This window comes from Sprattus sprattus (genome assembly GCF_963457725.1).
Source record: "Sprattus sprattus genome assembly, chromosome: 9".
NCBI lineage: Eukaryota > Metazoa > Chordata > Actinopteri > Clupeiformes > Clupeidae > Sprattus > Sprattus sprattus.
In genome coordinates this window covers 8,260,613-8,281,748 of record NC_137928.1, presented here as the reverse complement: position 1 = coordinate 8,281,748, position 21,136 = coordinate 8,260,613, and the positions used below count along the sequence as shown (strand labels likewise).

Below are 21,136 nucleotides of genomic sequence, written 5' to 3'. Positions count from 1 at the left end.
TCCCCAGACTTGAACATTATTGAAAATCTATGGGATGAATTGAAACGGGCTGTCCACGTTAGAAACCTAACTGTCCTGGAGATGTTTTGTAAGGAGGAATGCGGCCCAAAATACCTTCATCCAGAATCCAGACACTCCTCAGAGGCTATATGAAGCGTCTAGAGGGTGTTATTTTTTGCAAAAGGAGGCTCTAGTCATTATTAGGAATGTTATGATGTACATAGCATATTTTATGTTTATCCAATAAACCTTATTTCACTGCTGAAATATTACTGTGTCCATTAAGTATTAAATATATGACAAAGAAGTTGCTGATCCAAACGCCCAACAATTTATTAAAATAATGGAAATGATCAGGGATGCCCACACTTTTTCATATGACTGTATATAACTCAGACAAAATTATAGGCTACTGTGTATTTAAGCCCACTTTGAACATCAGCGATGCCTTCACAAACTACAATATCATATTGTGGTAACTGGAGAAGTCTCGATGGCAATTGTAAAAACCTGGGGTTTGCAGTCCCTAAAACGAGCACTTGCCGGGTACAACTTCTAAGTAGGGCGCAGGAACAGCTCCTGACCCATGAAATGAGTTCAAAGAATGAGTGAGACTATTTAGACCTGACTCCACTGCAATAGATGGCAGCAAAGCGACATTTGTGCTACAATAAGGTCTGCAGAAGTTTTTTTTTTTTTTGGTGCAGGTGTTACTGCTAGTGTGGTAATGGATTAATGGTGATCATTTTGCATAGAATTATAATGAGGAAATAGTTTAACTCACGTGTCGGTGTCCTCGGGTTGTTTATAGTAATCTTAAAACAAACTTAACTGTGGAAGTTAAAAGTAGACTAGACTAACTATAAATGAAGGAAATTTAAGTAGGCTTACCAAAAAATGATGGTGTGATCTATCATTTAAAGACAAACAAATGTGCCAACATATTGCATACAATTCAGGACTCATCTTTCACTGACTTTGGTTTTTAAGACAGACATTCACCTGTGTCAATCCCCTTTCAATGAGAAATATTTAATTGTATTCCAGTTTTTTTAGTTTATCTCTAAACTGGATGATGAAGCGTGGTCTTGGTGTGATGGAACAGATTCCCGGATGGAAATCCTACGCCATCTTTATTCTCGTTTTACCGGTGGAGTGGGAACACCGCTCCAGTTGCTATCGGTGCTCTAGCAGGACCTGCTGGCTAATAGTGTCAAACATCGCCAATCTACTTCTCATATTCTCTACTTAATATCGCCACTATAGGAACATACTAACATGGGTGATCGAGAGGAGTTAGTTTATCAGGCCAAACTTGCCGAACAGGCAGAAAGATACGATGGTAAGTTAAACCTCACAACCAAGCGAGCAAGCTAACGTTAGCTAGTTGGTAAAACAGCCAGCTAATGTTAGCCACTGAACTTAGACCTAGCATTGTATGCTAGTTAGCTTGACAACAAGCTATTTGTTTGATGTTAATGGAGAATGTCATTGCCTGTATTAATCGAGTAGATTTTATAGATTAGATGTGTGATTTTACTTCCATTCACTGTTGCTCACTCCCCCCCCCCCCCCCCCCTCTAGCGGGGAGTGTCAAGTGTGTGATGAGCAACTGAGGTTTAAAGATGGAGATTCTAGAGAGAGACAAAATGGCGGAGAATATTAGCTAGTTAGCATAGCTAACTCATAAGAATTCACTCATTATGGATCTAGATAATTCACTCTTCACGTACGAACAAGTCATCAATGTTTAATAACAATTGTGGCTTGTACGACAAACCACACTAATTGGTAGCCATATTCTGTAACACCAGCGACTGTGCATTCATTAGCGTTAAGTTCATTGTGAGCGTCCGCCTTCTTTTTGGCCATCACAGCTAAATCCATTCGTGGTTTCTGAAACCATTAGCCAGCAAAGGCTATTGCTTGCGCGACAAGTTAACTAGCTAGGTGCCAGTAGCGGAGTTGGGCATACACGTTAGACGAGCCAGTTAGCTGCCTCGACCTAGTAAGGGTTAATGTTGGGATAACTGGTAACTTAATGTCACAGGTTAACTTAAGGTGGACAGCAGTACACAATGATACTAACTTTACGTTAACATTAGGTGCAGGTGATGGCGCCCCGTATGGGTCCCTCGGTGTGTTGGTGCACACTTCTGTGTTGTCCTATGCACCAAACACACCAAGTTAATTTCCTGTATGTGTAAACATACTTGGCCATTCAAAATAATTTTGATTATGAAGTATGTTACCGTATCTGTTAAAGTTACTTGAGTAATTTATAGCTACGGTTTGCTAGCCAGTGAAATGTGTCACTGCTGTTCACGTCGCGGGGTTCCATAGTTTGTGATAATAAGTAAATGGCATGGCCAACTACTATGGCCTATATTAGCACCTCAGATTACATGTTATCTAACTTGTGAAGTAACTCGACTGGTAAAACCCATCCCTTTAGCTAGCCTTGAGAAATGGCTAACGTTAGCAGCTAACACAAGCTGTCTGACGTTAAATTAGGAACGTTAGGAATTTTCGATAATGATATAATGCAATGTAGTTGACCGTTATTTTTGAATTCTGTGAAGCTCCTATGCATAATGCGTGCACAATTATCAGATCACAAATACCTTTGTTTTTACCTTAAACCTAGCGCTTATTGGGTTGCTGCATATCATTTCCAGGTCATGCCATGAAACTAACTGCTAATAAGGGTGTGTGCATTTGGTTGCCAGGCCCTTAGCCAATCGAGTTGACAGCATGTATGTCTCAAATTTAAGTAAAGCAACTGTAACACACAATCAGTAAATGTATGCATTTTGTATATTTACTTTGCATTGGAATGGCTTTCTATGAATATACCCATGAAATACCCCTTGACTCCCATAGGTATGTAGGTTAATTGATGTGACATTCTTACACTTTATCAGACTACCCACCTGCCGTTTATTGTACTGTGTGTATTTAGTGTGTGCTTTGTTTTGCTTTTAGAAATGGTCGAGTCAATGAAGAATGTAGCTGGAATGGAGGTGGAGCTAACAGTCGAGGAGAGAAATCTTCTATCAGTGGCCTACAAGAATGTTATTGGGGCGAGGAGAGCGTCCTGGAGGATAATCAGCAGTATTGAGCAGAAGGAGGAGAGTAAAGGCGGTGAAGTCAAATTGAAAATGATCCGGGAGTACAGGCAACAGGTAAGACAAAGGGGCCTGAGTGAATCATGATGAAAACAGCCACATTCTAATAAACATTCTCTTGTCAGGGTAAATGTGATGTCTTGTGGTCATAATACACTGAAAAACATGCAGTATTTTTCCTCTTCATTATAATCATGTTCATGTAATATTTTTGTTGGAAGGTTGAAAATGAGCTCAAATCAATCTGTAATGATATCCTGGATGTGTTGGAGAAATACCTCATTCCAGCATCAAGTTCAGGGGAGTCAAAGGTCTTCTACTACAAAATGTAGGTCTTCACTTTCATTTTCAGAAATGTATTATTCTCTGCCACTCACTGTGTCCTGAAATGGAGAATAACGCCTTTCTGCTCGTTCTGTCTTTCCAGGAAAGGTGACTACCACCGGTATCTGGCAGAGTTTGCTACAGGAAATGACAGGAAGGAGGCAGCAGAAAACAGTTTAGTAGCTTACAAAGCTGCTAGTGATATAGCTATGACTGAACTCCCACCCACCCACCCAATTCGTCTGGGTCTTGCACTTAACTTCTCGGTATTTTACTATGAAATTCTGAACTCTCCTGACCGGGCATGCAGGTGAGTGATCCTCATGGACTGTCTGATCATTACTGTCTTGAAAGTTATATTTTCTTGCTCCAGATTTGTATTTTTTTTATGATTGTATGTTGCAGAAAAAGAAAACAAACTAGATGTAGCTGAGCTTTGCTGTGAATGGTTAATCATTAATTGTCTGCTTTTTTCAGGTTGGCAAAAGCAGCATTTGATGATGCTATTGCAGAATTGGACACATTGAGTGAAGAGAGCTACAAGGATTCCACACTCATCATGCAGTTGTTACGTGACAACCTGACACTATGGACTTCAGACATGCAGGGAGATGGTAAGTGTGAAACCTGCTAAACCCATAGTCACGGACACCACAAAACTTAGAAGCCCTCTGTGTTTGGTTCTGGTTCAGTATTTTCTTTTTTTTTGTCAATCTCCGGAGTCTTATAAACACTACAAGTCAGAAAGAAACACGGAGTTAGATATATTTGCATCAAACTGTGAGTGGCTGTTGAGCAGTGGTGCTCCATCCGTGCAGAGTTTGGCACAGTGGGAGTGATGTAGATTTAACACCTGTATATGGATCCTTCCTGTTTCCCTCCACTCCCACCTCTTGGCTGACCAAGCCCTCCATGTTTCTAAACGCTTACCCTGACTTGGGCATTAGGACTCAGGACTCACTATGGCATTAGACTCAGGACTCACTATGACATTAGGACTCGGGACTCGCGATGACATTAGGACTCAGGACTCACGATGACATTAGGACTCAGGACTCACAATGACATTAGGACTCAGGACTCACTATGACATTAGGACTCCGGACTCACTATGACATTAGGACTCAGGACTCACTATGACATTAGGACTCCGGACTCACTATGACATTAAGACTCAGGACTCACTATGGCATTAGGACTCAGGACTCACTATGACATTAGACTCAGGACTCACTATGACATTAGGACTCAGGACTCCAGTGTTTCCCCTAGGTTTACAGCTTGGGGGGGGGGGGGGGGGGGGGCAGCGGCAGGGGCGCGGCGGACACGGACACACACACTGAAATTAATTATGATGTTCATGTGTTTCTTTTAATGACAGCAGTCAATATAACATCTTACAGTAACAGTATGCATCAATTATACTTCAGGATTAGGGGTTAGGATAAGCAGTTTTACTTAAAAAATAAGTATAATTTTACATGTTTTATGGTAAAGGTAACCTTAAATGACTTATTTTGTGATCTGGTGCTATATTTATATAAAAAAAAAAAAAAAAATATCACAATTCACTTGAGCTTCCAGGGGGGACGGGCGGGGCCGTTGGGGGGGCGGGGCGCCACCCTAATATCATTGTAGGAAAAACACTGGACTCACTATGACATTAGGACTCAGGACTCACTATGACATTAGGATTCACCATGTTTCTAAACACTTACCCTGACTTGGGCATTAGGACTCAGGACCTTTTATGACATTAGGACTCACCATGTTTCTAAACGCTTACCCTGACTTGGGCATTAGGACTCAGGACTCGCTATGGCATTAGGACTCAGGACTCACTATGGCATTAGGACTCAGGACTCACTATGGCATTAGGACTCGGGACTCACTATGGCATTAGGACTCAGGACTCACTATGACATTAGACTCAGGACTCACTATGACATAAGACTCAGGACTCACTATGACATTAGACTCAGGACTCACTATGACATTAGGACTCAGGACTCACTATGACATTAGGACTCAGGACTCACTATGACATTAGACTCAGGACTCACTATGACATTAGACTCAGGACTCACTATGACATTAGGACTCACCTCTTCTCTCTTCATCTCCACCACGTAGATTCCTAAGGGGAATTAAAATGCTCGTTCCCTATAAAACTATTAACTGTAAGTTATCTCCAGTTGCCTGGCTTTCACTCTTCATACTAACCTACTGCACACACCCACTGACCCTGTGGTTTGTGCTGCACTCTGTACCCCAGTACTTGTACCTGCCCCAGGTAGAGTGTTCCCTGTTTGCTCAGGTGCTTGTGCTGACTCAGTCATGAAGCAATTACTTGCTAGGTGTATGTCCTGTATTTGTACGAGTATGTGCTATACACTCCCCTGTGAAATATTCTGCTTTTCACTTACAAATCACAACCACCAATCCTTTGACTTATAGCTTGTTAGTAGGCCAGTTATATTTTGGATCAATAATAACTGCAGTTTTATCGACTGGCTTGGGTGAATTTCCACATCTTCGGAACATTATTCAGATTTTTAATAATCAATTTGGCAGGTTGTATTCTGCATGTCAAAACATAATGACGTGATCACAAGCTGTGTTTAGTGTCAACTCTGTTATTTGATGGCACTATTAGGCAATAATTTGTCATGTCTTGAGAAACCATATCCTCTCCTGATTTTCTTTGAAAGCAGATGGGATTATGCATGGATAAGTTGCTTTTTTGGGACCTTGGGAAATAATGGCAGATGAACTGTATGCGGTGATGCTTTAAGTTAGCAATGCACTGATCCGATCCATGGAATGTTATCCACGCCAATACTGACATTAGCAAACCGATCAGGTATTGGTTGGAATTCATGATCCACATCCGATACGGTTACTTTGGCATTATGATAATTTTAATTTGTAACAACGTGATTATATAAATGTTCACTTACAACCTCATTGTAACAAACTTAAAAGAATGTTGATGCCTGAAGAGCTCTACTGAGGTCTATTGGCGTTTACTGTAGCCTGAAGGCTACTGTTTTGAGCAGGAATTAGAGCTTTTTCTTGTGGGCATGCAAACTGGGGAATCGAGAAGATGAAGACAGTCTGCTAGCTAGCAAACAGTAGATATATCATTGATTTAAACTTGAGCTGGTAGAAGATTATGCACAGTCTATCATACTCATTAGTAATGATAATATTAAAGAAAACCAACCCCTGGTATTGGTATCAGCAGAACTTTAAAAAAAAAAAACAAGTGGATCGTTGCATCTCTACTTTAGGTTAGATTTGCCAAGTGCATGTGACCAAAAATCCTCGTTTACATATGAGCATTGTCAGATGTGATGTTGAACAGGGACCAGGTCATAGTTGGCCTCTTAGTCTCTAATGAATATCGTGGGATGATTACGTTAAGAGCGTTAATCTGTCTTTACTGCTCTTGAAGTTGATACCCATTGGGTTACACGGGAATAAGGTGAAACTGTGTGTGTGTGTTGTCTAAGCAAGCTCTGATTGCAAGGGTGCAACATGGAAAGCTCAGACGCACAAATCTTTATCACTTGAAGATTGTCAGCGTTCTATTACGTGAGCATGGGAACGTCTAATGGGAAACATTTTTATAATGACTCTGTTTACTACGAACAGTATAATTGTACTGATCACAGTTTTGCTGCGCTTTCTTGTGCCTGCCTAACTGGGACTTTGTTTCCCCCCCCCCTCTGCTGTCAATAGGAGAGGAACAGAACAAAGAAGCACTGCAAGATGTGGAGGATGAAAATCAGTGAGAAATCACAGCCAATGTTAGACTCCACCCACCCACCCTACCCCAGTTTTCCCCCTCAGTGTCACAAAAGGGACACAGAGCCCACCCTCGAGTGGTACTCGTCAACAGCTCAATGCCTCCAGGGCCTTCACTGTTACCCCATTCAACAACCCCCACCCCCTTTTTCTTTTTTTCATTTCAAGTTTTGTTTGTTTTTTATAATTTAGTTTTTTTTTATATTTCACCCATTATTCAACACAGAATACCACTCTCTGAAAAAAATAAACATTGTCAGTTAGGTGTCCCCGTTTCCCCCTTTATTTCTGGTACAATTTTTTTATGTTTTTTTTTGTTGCTTTTCCTCAACATTTTTATCGGTTGCTGGATATGTTTATTTTTTTGTTTTGTTTATTTTTTTCTTCTTAATATAATATTAAAGAAAATTAACTTTTATTACTTATGTCTACTATCATTAGTTGTGGGAGCTGTAATATGTCTGTGATAGTGCAAACATCAGATGCAACTTTAAAAAGAATCATTAAACCTTTAAAAGGGCAGGTCTGAACAAAGTGCTCTTTCTGTGGTAAAACAAAGTCACTCAGAGGAAGTTGGCAAAATTCTTGATATCCATGTGGAGCAAATGCTTAACATTTATACCGTAGAAGTTATGTAGTAGTGTTTGCCGTGTTCTGGACTGTTCGTTGTGCTAAATACTGTATCACACAGACATGCTGAGTTCAGATAATGGCTGCTGTCAGCTCAAAAAAGGAATTGGGGCCTTGTTGCTTTTAAGTCTCAGAAAAAAAGAAAAAAAAAAGTGGGTGCCCTATTGGCTGTTGGGAATGAGTAAGCACCAAGATGATTGATTTTAAACCTGCATGAGGATATACACATTTTTTTTCTCTTCTGTCCCCCGCCCCCTCATTTATATAGCTGATTCTCTCTTTTTTTTTTTTTTTTTTTTTCATGTTTAACTTGAAGCTCATTTGTACTACTGGATATCTGACTGGAGCCACAGATATATAATCTGTATTGTTCTTACTGAGACACAGCATGGAATTAACATTTAAACTTAAAATAAAAATGAAAAACCTTACATGAAATGTTCAACGTGTCATCTTTTAAATGCTTAATGATACCTGATACTGATCGTCCTTAACTGATTAAAAAAAAACAGAAACGCATGACCAGGATAAAGTGAATTAATTACATTTTAGTTATATGCTCATTGTTCAGCATGTAACCAACTCAGGTAAGCGCAGGCAATGGTTTGAATCCCAAGTCACAGCTCCAGGAGTAGTCTGGTCAGTGCTGGGGAGATGTCATATCCGCACAACTTTGCTGGCAAACTGCAGAAATCCACTTCCTCCAGCAGCTCTTTTTGTCTGTTACCAACCTCCTCCATGCCATCCATTCTGATCAAGATAGAACAGACATAATAAGGTGAGCCATAAAGGTGGCAAGGTATGTTTCATATGTAATGTTTCTTATGATCTAGTATCGTAGTAGTCAATGTCTCAGAAGACATCTTTAAATGTACAGGAAGCACAGTGAGAATCAAGTAAGTGTTCACAAAACTTAATGGTTGAGAGTAATCGTGGGTCAGAATAATTTTTCAATTGTGTATGAATTGGTTATCTCAGGACTACTTACGCAAAGTTAGCATACAGCACTCTCTCAGAGAGGGCACAGATGGAGCAGAAGAGTTCACAGTCGATTTCTGTTTGACTGTGTACATCACATAAATCCATCAGCCACTGGAACTGTTTTGAGCTTATGTTGCCCAGGTATAAGTCATTTAGGGCATGGTGCATGACCTAGCAAGAAGAGCCCCAAGTAGGTGTGAAATAATAAATTGTGGCATATTTAATAAACTGTTACAAATGTTCGATTCCCCCTCTGCTACAAAAAAAGGATGCTAACAAAACTGTATACAAGTACTGTCACCATTACAATGAATTACAGTTTGACACAGTGCAATATCTGAGTTTTTCATTCACTTAAATAAGGTTCAACTGGTCCTCTTTCAAGGTAATTACCTTAAAAGAGAGGTGCATTTTCTTTCTCTTATCAAACTTTGTGAAGACTTTCAGATAGACATTTCTCCTACGTTGCCACACACGGCAGTATTTCTTGAGGTAAGTCTGTGTGGAGAAAGCTGTGACCAGCAGTGACATAAAGTTCAGTAAAACAACACAAATCTTTAGAGGCAAATAAACGCTTAATACAAATAGTTAATAAAAAATGTGATACACATTTATCTCATATGTGGCATACTCTCCAACTCTCGCAAATCCATTGGAAGCTCAAAGCGACAAATCTTCTTGGATAGGCAGGTTCTTGTCTTGATTGATTGGTGCTTGGCACACTACAATATAAAAAAGGACTGTTTTTGTGTTCATGCTTTGTGTGATTTGAGTGGCCTGTTTATGTACAGGGTGGTGCTAAAGAGTTCCTACCGCTTTTTGTGTCTCAAAAAGCTGAGAACGGAGGTCTTCCAGGGACTCTTCTCCTTCTGGTGGTCCAGTGGGGTGGCGAAGGAGTAGTTCCTGCAACTCAACCTATACACAGAAAAGCCTGTGGTATGAACACTATGTGAATGAAGACAAACGCTCAATCAGCACCAAGGCCATAGGTTTGATTCCCAGGCAGAACAGTAGGTATACTGATTGCACACCTCACCTGCATTCAATTGCTTTATATAAAATTGTTTGCTAAATGCATACATGTAAAATGAATATTTGCTTGCGATACACATATATAGGAAGGGATTGTAGACGGTAAGTATTATAAGCAAACATTAACACATTTGAAGACATATCTAATACAGATAGCTATGAATCATTATTCATGGTTGAACAATGAGGATGTTTACTGGAGCCAGTCCTTGAAGGATTTTTTATCTTTTGGTCTATTTTGTCCCAGAGAATAGTTCAACTGCTGGTTTAAAAATACTCACACAATCTTTCCATAACCAAGCCAGATGAATGGCTCAGAATAGAAACAAGAGAAAGCAAACGTAAGTGAGATCTGACCTCGGGGTCGTACACCAGAGGGCTTGTGGTCGGAGGCTTCACTTGTTTGTCTTCCTCCCTGTCAATCCTTCCTTCCTTCCTCCTCTTCTTTTTCTTCAGTGTCGTCTTTTTCGCTTTGCCTTGTCTATCAGTCTGGTGCCTGCCATGTGAGAGGGGGACTCCACTGATGGTTGTTTGTTTCGTCTTATATGTAATAGTTGTTTTATGTCATGCCCATGTATCCACTAACACTGCATTTTGGTATCTTGTTATACTAATGTTGTCTAATGCGTATCTTTACTGCTGATACTATAGGCTGTACAATACAAACATGTGAATGTGTAATTGAAAATTGAGGAATATCTAACACATGTCCAAATATGGGAACTTGTTTACCTTTTCGCTCTCTGTTTTTTGATTTTCCTGGGCATCCTGATAATGCACATGCAGTGGTATGTCTTGGTTCACTTCGCGTTTGTCTTTTTTTTCACTCCTGCGTGCAAATACAAAAGTTGTAATTTTATCAAACAGCCCTGCTGTCCATTTTGATTTAAGTTTTTTTAGTATGAAATAAAAGACAAACGATCAAGCTAACAGCTTAAAGCCTTGAGGACTGTTACCCCATCGTGGCCTTTGTTCTCATTACCAGAAGAGGGCAATGTAGCTTCATAAATCTGGGTCCTTCACTCGTGTGACAGAGCATTACCTTCAGTCAGATACAAAGCCAATACATAATTCGATTTTTTTTTAATTATTATTTTTTTTGTCTCTTTAAGAGTTATTTAATTTACCCTTAGTGACAGTTTCCCTCCATAGCATTCCTTTGGTACTTATTAATCACTTGGGCCTGACAAATACTCATCAAGGAACAAAAAAAACTCCCTTCCTCCCTGTGGAACCCACTATGGAATTCCAGGTCTTGTGGGGGCTGCCTATACATGGTATCAGATGGAGGAAATTGAATGGCAGAAAAATGTTACTAACTTCCTTTTCAGCTGTTAAAAATAGAAGATACAGCTCGTTTGCTGTCACTGGCAGAGCCGCCCAAGGCTCAGCCCCGTCTCAGGAGCCAGACTCGGAGTGTGCGTAAGGGGTTTTTACGGTCTCTGCTTTAGCCTTTCGCTTCCAGCCAACTCTGCACTGCCCATCCACCCGCTCCGCTGAAGGCTCTCCCACCAGCTGAGCGCTCTCACAAACAGGATGTAAGTGCAGCACTGCCTCTGAGACGCCGGTGGGACAAGTGGTACCCACACCCTGTCCAGAAGCTTCCAGAAGCCTTCACAGCCTCAGGAGGCATTTGTCATTCGAACACACTGCTTTTGTGGCAGAGCTGTGTCAACAACCAGGCCAATGAAACTGTTTTGTTTTGGGATTGCATTTTTGTATTCTGCCTTCTTACCGTGTGTATTTCTACAGAAAGCTCAAGGATGACTAAAAGGCAGCAGGAGTTCTGAGGCATGTCTGAAGAATGTGTGTGTTTGTATGTGTATGTGTGTATTTGTCTGAGTCACATTGGGCTATTCTAAGGAAGACCAAAAGGAAGTTTGCTCTTGGTCATTCACCCATGTAGATAAGGTGTCTCTGTTTGATTTGTTACCCCTGGCAGTTTTAATCTTGGCTTTTGTTGCTTATCAGTTATTCCTGTCATTTAAGTTGTTACTCCTATCAGCGGTAACTTGGACATTGACCCAGAAACATGTTTTTATTGGTTTGGCCAATATAGGTACAGTATATGACACAGTTTTGCATTTGAATTTTACCTTTATTTAATTAAAAATGAGAATACATTTTTACCTCATATGACCAAATCGATTTTTTCACCTAATGTATGTTTTACTTACATATTGTCAAGCTTCTAGTCTGCCAGAGGACTTGGGTTCTTGGACACCAAGGCCACCATTTCCTGTTGATGCCCAGAAAATGGCAGATTCTTAAACACATGTCACAGGTCAGAGGATGTGTGTCTCTGTCACTTCCTTCTTTTCCAGGTCCACACACCCCAGGCACACCCATTCCTGACTGTCACAGATAGTACCTCGCACAGGAGACACGCTATTGTTCACGTGCTCGCTTTTTGCCATAGACTCTAGCCATCTAGTATACAGTGTGCAAGGACACATTGTGCCGTTATATAAGAGCTAAAGAAAATAAGACATCCTACCTGGGTCAGTCACTTGTGGGCAGGGGGAAGTGGTAGAGCACTGCTCTCCCATGCCCACATCCACGGCCAAAGTGCCCATGAGCAAGGCACCTAACCCCGATCACTGCTCCCCGGGCGCCGCCAAGGGCAGCTCACTGCTCCGGGTTAGTGTAACTTCACTTCACTGAGTGTGTTCACTGGGTGCTGTGTGTGTCACTACCCTGGATGGGTCAAATGCAGAGGTGGAATTTAGAGTGTGTGTGTCTACACCACCTCTGCCATAGAGTCACTTTCACTTCACTGCAGTACATTGCAGCCCAAGCAATGGTGGAGAGCAAGGCTTGAGTGGCCAGGTCCCGTGACCTTCAGGATGCGCTCCCACTGAAAGTTTCTCTATTATGTAATAAGGCTCCACTAGCAACAGTGAAAGAGTAATAGGCCTCTGAAAGTCACAACACAAATCACTTGGCCTGTCGCAACACTCCCTAAACCACAGGTTTTTTACAGCACTGACCACAGCCCCTCCATTTCCATTTAAATACTTTCTATATCTGACTCAATGCAAAACAAACAGAAAATCAGCAGTTCTCGTTTTTTTATCTCCGTTTTTGTTGCTGAAATGACTGATGCAGATGCTAAGGAATGACAGAGGCAGAGTTCACAGGCTGTTCACTGTCAAATTTGAAGGGGTCAGCAAGGGTTGCACACAAGATTGTTCTCACACTTGTCAGTCAAATTAGTGGGCGGACTGAGTGGCATGAGTCCCCCCCTGCCTATATAAACACTTAGGCCTCCCTGTGGGGAGAAGTGGTGGCTATTTGTTTTTCTGTTTTTGTTAAAGATGTGAAGGAGCATGCGGCGAGGAGTATGCGTGCCTCCCTATTGCACATCCAGGGGAAGCGCAGTTCCTCCGGTGTTTACCATGGGAATGTGCAAGGCAGGATGCTGAGTCTTGGAGGAAGCGCTGACGGGGAGAGGCAGAGGAGCGCGCACACAAGTCAGACAGGGCCCTGGCCCAGGCGAAACATCAATTATGCTGCGGAGGCTGGCAGTGGGAAGAGACCCTGACCCTCTCCCCCACTCTACATATCCCCAAGCTACAGAGGAAACGCGCAAACACCGCCTGCTCAGCAACAGGTAACACCTCCTCCCTCTCCCTCTCCCTCTCACATTTTGTTACTCCCTACACTCACTCTCCCTCTCGTTTTTACAGGACAGCCTGCAGCTGTGATCCTCACTTTTTATGAGTGTTTCATTCTCCTCTGTTCTACTCTCTCGCCCCGGTCAACTCTCTGCCACTCCATTGCCACATAGGAGCCAGTGAGGCACACGCGCGTGAGCTCTTCCCAAACTGACCGACAGCAGGGCTGGAAGGACAGGGACACAAGCCGACACCCAGGCAAAATGATGGAGCTAAAGATCCAGCTGATCCCGACTGGGGAGATCATCCTGTCTCCAGGGAAGAATGGGGAGAGCTGCTGCCACAACTGTTGCAAGGTCGGTTCACTTACTATTCTATGCCTTAATTAGAATCGAACAGACGCATTGATGTGGTGTTTTTTTTTTTTTTTAAAGCATCCACATTTACATTAGTTGCGGTGACAATAACATGATAGAAGCCTGTAAAAAGTTATAGATGAGTTCTATGCTCTCTGTGGAACAAGAAATTGCTATATTCAGCAACAAGATATAACGAATTGACGTGCCTTGGTCTGAGGTGTACAGATGGCCTGCCCATGTGTTTGGCTCCCAACAGAGGGATAGAAATCAATTCCACTGTCATTGGACTTTTTCATGGCTGATTAGCCTCAGGTTGTGAGTGCACAGTGGATCTTTGATGTGGCCAGTATGTATAAAAAGCATGTGAATTGCAACGTGACATTGCCGGAAGAGATTAAAAGCCAACATATGATCTTTTGTGAAGTCAAGCAACATAATTGTTTGGTCTATGTACAGTGCATTAAACCCTGAGTTACCATCTCCACTGTTTCCTCATACCTTGTATGTGGGAGACAAATGCCATTGAGGTGGGTCTCAGAATGTGATAATAACACAATCTAAGGAATGCAGGATGTGGCCTTTCTGCCTTTCAAGTCAAAATTGCAAAAAATAATGCTGAATTTAGGAACGTCCAAAAGATACATAGTGTCCAAAATATTGTTTAACTTACCTTCACTTCTGTGAGTGTTAAAGATCCTCCTCCAGGTTTAACATCTTACAGCTAGTGTGTGAAAAGTGTCATTCGAGCACGAGTGCCAGATCACAAATTGCAAAAAAGAACTGTTGTATGGGTTTTAATTGCTTAATTGTTTTGTTGTTTATGAGTTTCCATGGAGCAATCTGCCATGGAGATATCCTGGATACAGAGTAGACTTTTGTATGTTGTACAGTGGCAGGATCAAGTACCAATAGAAGCAGTGTACAAATAGTGTCTTTACTGTATACTTTTACAAATAATACGTAGGCAGAGATTATACAGAGTAACAGTTAGTTGGGTGCATTTTTATAGTAATGGTTTGGAAAGGAATGTGTCTGGAATGCACAGGAAACACTAAAAATACAGGAGTGGAATATTTTCATTAACATTCCTCTAAGGTCACATCACCCTGAGTGTGTGTGTGAGTGTGTGTGTGTGTGTGTGTGTGTGTGTGTGTGTGTGTGTGTGTGTGTGTGTGTGTGTGTGTGTGTGTAGAGAGAAAGAGAGAGAGATATAAAGAGAGAGAGAGAGAGAGAGAGAGAGAGAGAGAGAGAGAGATATTTCATGATATTTCGAAAAATGATGGTCGCCAGGGCTGGTGCCATAAGGATGCAGACGCACCTTGGACCAGTCTTAAAGGGGGCTCGCTGTGTTTTCTCCGCAAAATAAACACATTGAGTGCTTTAAGGCAGGGACAGGAAGCATGGCTGGAACTATCTAATAATGACATAAACTGTTTCTTGTGCCTATCCCAGTGGCTCCATTGGTTAAGGGCGCTTTCTCATCAAAACTCCTTAATTGTAATTGGACACTACCATATCGGCCCTGCCCCCATTTGAGCACTACTATCTATCAGTTGAGAAAGAAACTAAAATAACATAAACAACACATGGAGAACACAAGAGAGTGTCCACTTTGTTGCTTAAAGCACAGTCATCTGTAGATTCTGAGGCTAGCAACCCCCATGTCAGCACATCCACTGTTTCATCATCTGATGGTCATCATGGCAACAGTACTGACAAACAGTGCAACAGAAAGGTAGCATCCATGTGGAGCCTTTTTGCCATATCTTGCATCTAGGCCATGAGGGTTGCGCTAGCCCTGATTGTAAAAAAAAAAAAAAAAAAAAAAAAAATATGGAAGAGACTCAAGGAAGAAGAAGGGTTATGCTCTGTGACTCTACTGTACTAATGCACAGCTGTTTAATGTGGGAGAAAAGCCATACATTGCCATGGTCATACAGTAAGTTAAGAGGGAACACACCCTGAGGCCCAGCCCGTCTGTCCAACACTACCGTGTCAACAGGATGCAACCTTTCCTCTCTGCTTAGCTCGGCTGTGCAAACACACTTAATGCAGGGCTTTGGTTTGCACAGGCTGACAAGAACAAAGCTGAGGCGGAACAGTATTGATCAGTCCACCCCGTGGCCGTGGTGCTCTGTTACAGTGGTGCGCTGTGTAAAGGCAGACCTCAGATGTCACCTTCATGAGAGAGAGACTGTAGCCAAGCTATTGATTACCCTCAATGCACTGCTCCCTGAGTGTGTGTGTGAGTGTGTGTGTGTGTGTGTGTGTGTGTGTGTGTGTGTGTGTGTGTGTGTGTGTGTGTGTGTGTGTGTGTGTGTGTGTGTGTGTGTGTGTGTGTGTGTCCAAACCAGTGGACAGTGGTCAGAAACAGCCTTAGTCTCAGGTTCAGCCACAAAATATCCGCAACAGATTATTAACAAACTCCATGGACACTAGACGTTGAACAGTTTAAATTGTGAAACAATGGATTCCTATCATCCCTCTTCTGGACCTCTACTCCCCCATGTATTAACATACAGTTGTAGTAGCAGCGGCTGTCAGCAGGGGGTAATACAATGCAACCCTTCCAGACAAAAATTTGTAATTCAATGATAAATTCACCTAAGAGTTTATGTTTATGTCTTTATATTACACAATAGCTAGACTCAGCTTAAAATGATAAGAGATAGATAAATAGTGAACACAAGTTATATAAGGTCGTCCAATTGGTTGTTAACAGCCTATTTAACAACAATTGCCACACCTACAGATAAGATTATAGATCAGATGTTTTTATAAATATTTGGATCGGTATTAACAGCAACGCAGACCCGACACTAATGGGATATTAAGATAATTAAAAAAAAAATCTGAGTAGGCTTTCCTGAAAGAAACGACTTGGCAACAAACGATATTAGCCCACAACAGACAAATGTTACGAAAAAAATAATAAAAGAACCAACATATCGTGTTCTTCAACGAATGATTTTGAATTGTCTACGCGTCTTGATATCATCACAGCAGTGGGATTGGTTTAAAGAACTTCCTGGTATTAGGTTTGTCATAGGCAATGTTTGAAGGGAGGGAGGGGAGAGAATGTGAGCATTTGTTCCACGACTAACACTGAGACTGCTTTAATAGAATAGAATAGGGACTTTATAAGTAGCAACGTTGTAAGTTAAACAACCTGTTATACAGGCACAAGTATTATTTTTCGGTTTGTGCAAGTGATTTTGAGCTTTTTTTAATAAATAACGAGGAAACCCTACTCAGCTAGGACTGCTCTGTAAAAATTAAAGTGTGATTTATTAACCTGAGCTGTCATTTTTTGTAGAGTAAATGCCATATAGAAAGGGGTGTAGGATAAGTAAAGGACGCAGTGCTGGACTATCCACAAGTCACAGAGGACCGTCTGAAGGACAGAACGACAGGATTAATATTACAGCTTCGCGTACTTCAGGGAATTCGCCTTATGAATGTTATTAACCGTTTACCGGTGAAGATCATTTGTCATTTGGGAGAAGCACATTGTCGTGCTTAAGACAGAACTTTATAAGGTAGGTCTCATGAAAACGTTTGTGAATGTCTTTCATTCTCCCACGACATGCTCTGACAACGCTTCAAGATTTGCTATTCTCTTCAAAGCGTTGTAAAAGTTACAGCTTTGCATCCACTATTTTCAAAGATGGTGTGAGATGACTGTCTGTGGAAGTTATTTCACAATGATTGTGCATGAGTCATATTATATGGCTAGTGCGAACACTACATCGCCATACTTTGAATGACGAGTTGATGAGTAATGCCTTTCAAACGAGAGTTCCAATTAATTTACATACTGTAATGCCACCTTTGTGACCTGCGTGTGAAAACACTAAATTTACTGACTTATTTGAGCATACTTTGTTTAGTTGCATAGCACGCGTTGAGTTGGACTACCACACCTACTACAATGCTACTGTACTACCTAAAGTTCAGTGGCCATGACTCAGTCTTTTATGTCTTCGGTGACCTTAGGAGTTTATCCAACTTATTGCAATGGGTGTACGCATATGTTAAAAAAACCTATAACATAACGTAACAATACAGACCCCTTCAATATTGGCCAAAAACTAGCGTGCATGTGTGCGTGTCTGTTAGCGGAGTTTTTCCAACCCCGGCAAGTAGCCTACTAATCTGAACTTGCTGGCATCATTCTCATTCTGCAAACCACTTGGACTTCTATTTTCAGCAAATTGCTCTAAGTTATGGCCTCATGGCCACTCAATGACCCGATGGGTCTTCTCAACCCAGTAAATGCATCTGCTCCTCTCGGGTGGTGTTAGGGTTATATTTCAGTTTGTCTTTAACCTTACCTTAACCTTAACCTTATCGAAAACATATCTTTATGTATCTATATCTCTGTATCCATGTGAAGGCCTGTCTGCTATTCTTGAGAGGACTGGGGACCCCTCTCCTCACACATAGTAGTCATTCTTGTGCCATATGCTGTGAGCAGATCACATATGTGTAGCACAGTAGATGTTTTACTGATGGTTAGAGATGAGCCCAAAAGTAGAAGGGAAAGAAAATGTTAAAAAACAAATCCATCACGGAAGGCTGTGTCATCTGCTTTTGGCCATCCGCTGTGGCAGTGACATATCAAGGGTGGTTTGAGGTCGTGTCCGCATCTCCCACCCAGTTTTTCCACATTACTCTTGTTTCAATGTTGTTGATGTTCTCGTTAGTTCAAGGATGTGTTGGTCTTGTTTGTAGCCTCATGCTGTCAACAGTTAATTTTGATCCGCAATCAATGTCAGCTCAATAAAATAATGTTGCTGTTGCTGTTGTCCACTAATTGAGTTGGAGCCAAATGGATGAGTTTGTCAATAGACTTTTCCATAACAGTGCTGATGGATGCTTTGGAGTTTATAGACTGTGCAGCATTACTTCTACATAATGGCAGTACGATGCTGTTTAGGAGCCTGACATTATACAGTTCCAGTCATATTCTGGTTTTGGTCGGAAGCTGGAAAAAAAGGAGAGGTTGGGTTGAGCTTTTCCCCAGCTGCGTTCTAGAGTGTTAGGAATCTTCCTAGCTCTCTTTGCACAGTCAGCTTCAAGTTCGTCTCAGACTGCTGGACATCTTAAAAGGTCAGTGGAACCTTGCAAACTGTTGGTTTGGTTTTTACAGTGTTTGAATCATGTTTCAGTCATAGAATTTTCTTTTAAGAAAAAATCTTTCAGTTACCTCATGTAGAAATTGACTCACTCTCTTATGGTTGAGGGCATTGGTGACTCTGTAAGCCTTAACTTCTCTGTTGGTCTGTCAAATCAGCTGTCAAAGCTTTTTGGCGGTCACAAGAGATTTCAGACAGGACACACCTGGCTGCTGTCTCTCCCCGAACGGGAAACTGCCAGGACCTACTCACCACTTTGCCAACAGGGGTTTCCCTCCCTGCTGTTTACAGTGTAATGAACCTCTCTGGAGTCACCTAATCTGTACTCACTAAAAACAGCCAACTACCCAATAACATAATGGTAATGGTAGTGGCAGGCAATGTTTTACTTAATGAAAATGTAATCTTGAAATAACTTTGCCGAAAGAGGATTGCATCACAGTGTGTTGCATAGATGGAGTATGGGCTTTGGACATGCATAGTGTATACTCTAAACTACAGGCAAGGCTGGCTGTTTACACAAATGCTGTGCATGCGGGAGATACGGGCAGCAGTGGATGACACGGTGGATATGATGCGTACCCATGTGTCTGGGGAGGAACATTTGTCCTTGTGCCGTGTGGTTAGTCACAGGCTTACTGGAGGATCGGCAGTTTGACTCCATTTAGCTGTGGCTTTTCCACTAAGAGTTTCCCATCGAAGAAAGGGCCCCACCCTTGGTCGCGGTCCTGCTACGTATCAGGGGAGGAATAAGAAAACAGTTCCATGGCCGTGCGTGTGCGTGCATACGTGCGCCTCTGCTACGGTGTTTAAATAGTCCTGGTGATTCAGAAAGTCTCAGCAAAACTGAACCGTCAGCACAGCTGTGTTGTGTCTCATATGTGTTGTGTATATTAGTGTCGTGCCCCATGGGCCGTGCCTGTCCATGTTTCTAACTCACGTTTACGTGATGAAACCCTACTGTGTATTATGCTAGTGAATTTTGTTACGCTGATCACTCTTTGTCAGACACACACACACACACACACACACACACACATATACACTCACACTCACTGGACAAACTCAATATCAACTAACCCAAGGGTGTGAGACACTTCTGTTATCCTTGCTAGTCATGCTTTGCTCACAATTGTGGAGTATCTAGCCAACTTGTTTGTCAAATTGGAAACTGACAAGGCACGTCATTCCCTTCAGCCTCCCATAATATTTCTTCCTTATAATCCCTATTCGGGCCTCTACAGGAGGGGAATTTTAATCCATCAATAAAAGCTCATGTTCTATTTGCATACCCCATAGAGTCCCACGGACTCATATGTCAGTGCTATGAGCATTAAGGATAGGGCAGTAGAAGACAGTTGCTAACCGCAGTGAAGAGTCAATAGAATATGAGACAGAGACCCCTGTGTGATGGGCCACAGTGTAGATTGCTCTATGGTATGTTGCTGTCCTTTGCTTTTTTAAATTAACCTTGGCCCATTGTGTTCCAGCCTATACCCGCACCGCTGGGATGGAGAAGGTAGGTGTTTGGAGAGAAACTCGACCTCTTTCCCTGTGGTATGCCATACCCATGTGCCCATTAGACATGAACTTGTTCCTTTTCGCTTGTATCTTTAGCTCTTATCACAGAATGCACCATATGCTGATATCAACCTAAACCTTGCTCTCACCCTCACTCTCTCCCTACGTGTAAATCACCCTGCCGTGCTGAGACCCCTAAGGTTGTGTGGTCATGATTTCTCCTCCCTGCTGTTTCTGATTATTCACATACCATGACACCAACGACCCTGACTGTTGACTATTGAAGGCGCCTGCATGGCAAAGTTCACAGGCTCTCCCCACTTTGTCTTTTTCCCCCCTTCCAACCCTATCTTTATTAGGGGCAGCAGAGAAAGCACCGTCTCTGCACCCTCCATAGACCTTGTGGATGTTAACCTTTAACCAGGCGGGCTCTGTGGTTGCGATAAGCACAGCAATCCCTGCCAGGTGTGGCCTCGCTCTTACTTTACAGAAATTAGATGAGAGGGAGGGGAGGTGTGTGTGTGTGTGTGTGTGTGTGTGTGTGTGTGTGTGTGTGTGTGTGTGTGTGTGTGTGGGGTGGGGTGTTATATGACCGG

At 42.0% G+C, this 21,136-nt stretch overlaps 2 protein-coding genes across 3 annotated transcripts in view; both read left to right on the top strand.

The window, feature by feature from the left end:
- Positions 1-1,154: 1,154 nt before the first annotated feature.
- LOC308370119 (14-3-3 protein epsilon) lies at positions 1,155-8,330 on the top strand. Its single transcript, XM_080844701.1, has 6 exons — positions 1,155-1,342; positions 2,986-3,185; positions 3,350-3,456; positions 3,556-3,762; positions 3,930-4,066; positions 7,197-8,330. The coding sequence occupies exons 1-6, from the start codon at positions 1,279-1,281 to the stop codon at positions 7,247-7,249; spliced, it is 768 nt and encodes a 255-aa protein (XP_080700827.1). The 5' UTR covers positions 1,155-1,278; the 3' UTR covers positions 7,250-8,330.
- Positions 8,331-13,440: 5,110 nt separating this feature from the next.
- The window catches only part of myo1cb (myosin Ic, paralog b), a 44,205-nt gene continuing 36,509 nt past the window's right edge, over positions 13,441-21,136 (top strand). Inside the window, exons 1-2 of one of the 2 annotated variants that reach the window (XM_080844676.1) lie at positions 13,441-13,518; positions 13,696-13,878. In XM_080844676.1, coding sequence (XP_080700802.1) covers positions 13,786-13,878 — 93 coding nt within the window. In that variant the 5' untranslated portion in view covers positions 13,441-13,518; positions 13,696-13,785. Of the gene's footprint in view, positions 13,519-13,695; positions 13,879-16,986; positions 17,421-21,136 lie in introns of those variants that run through there. The other variant, XM_080844678.1, reaches the window with a different exon arrangement.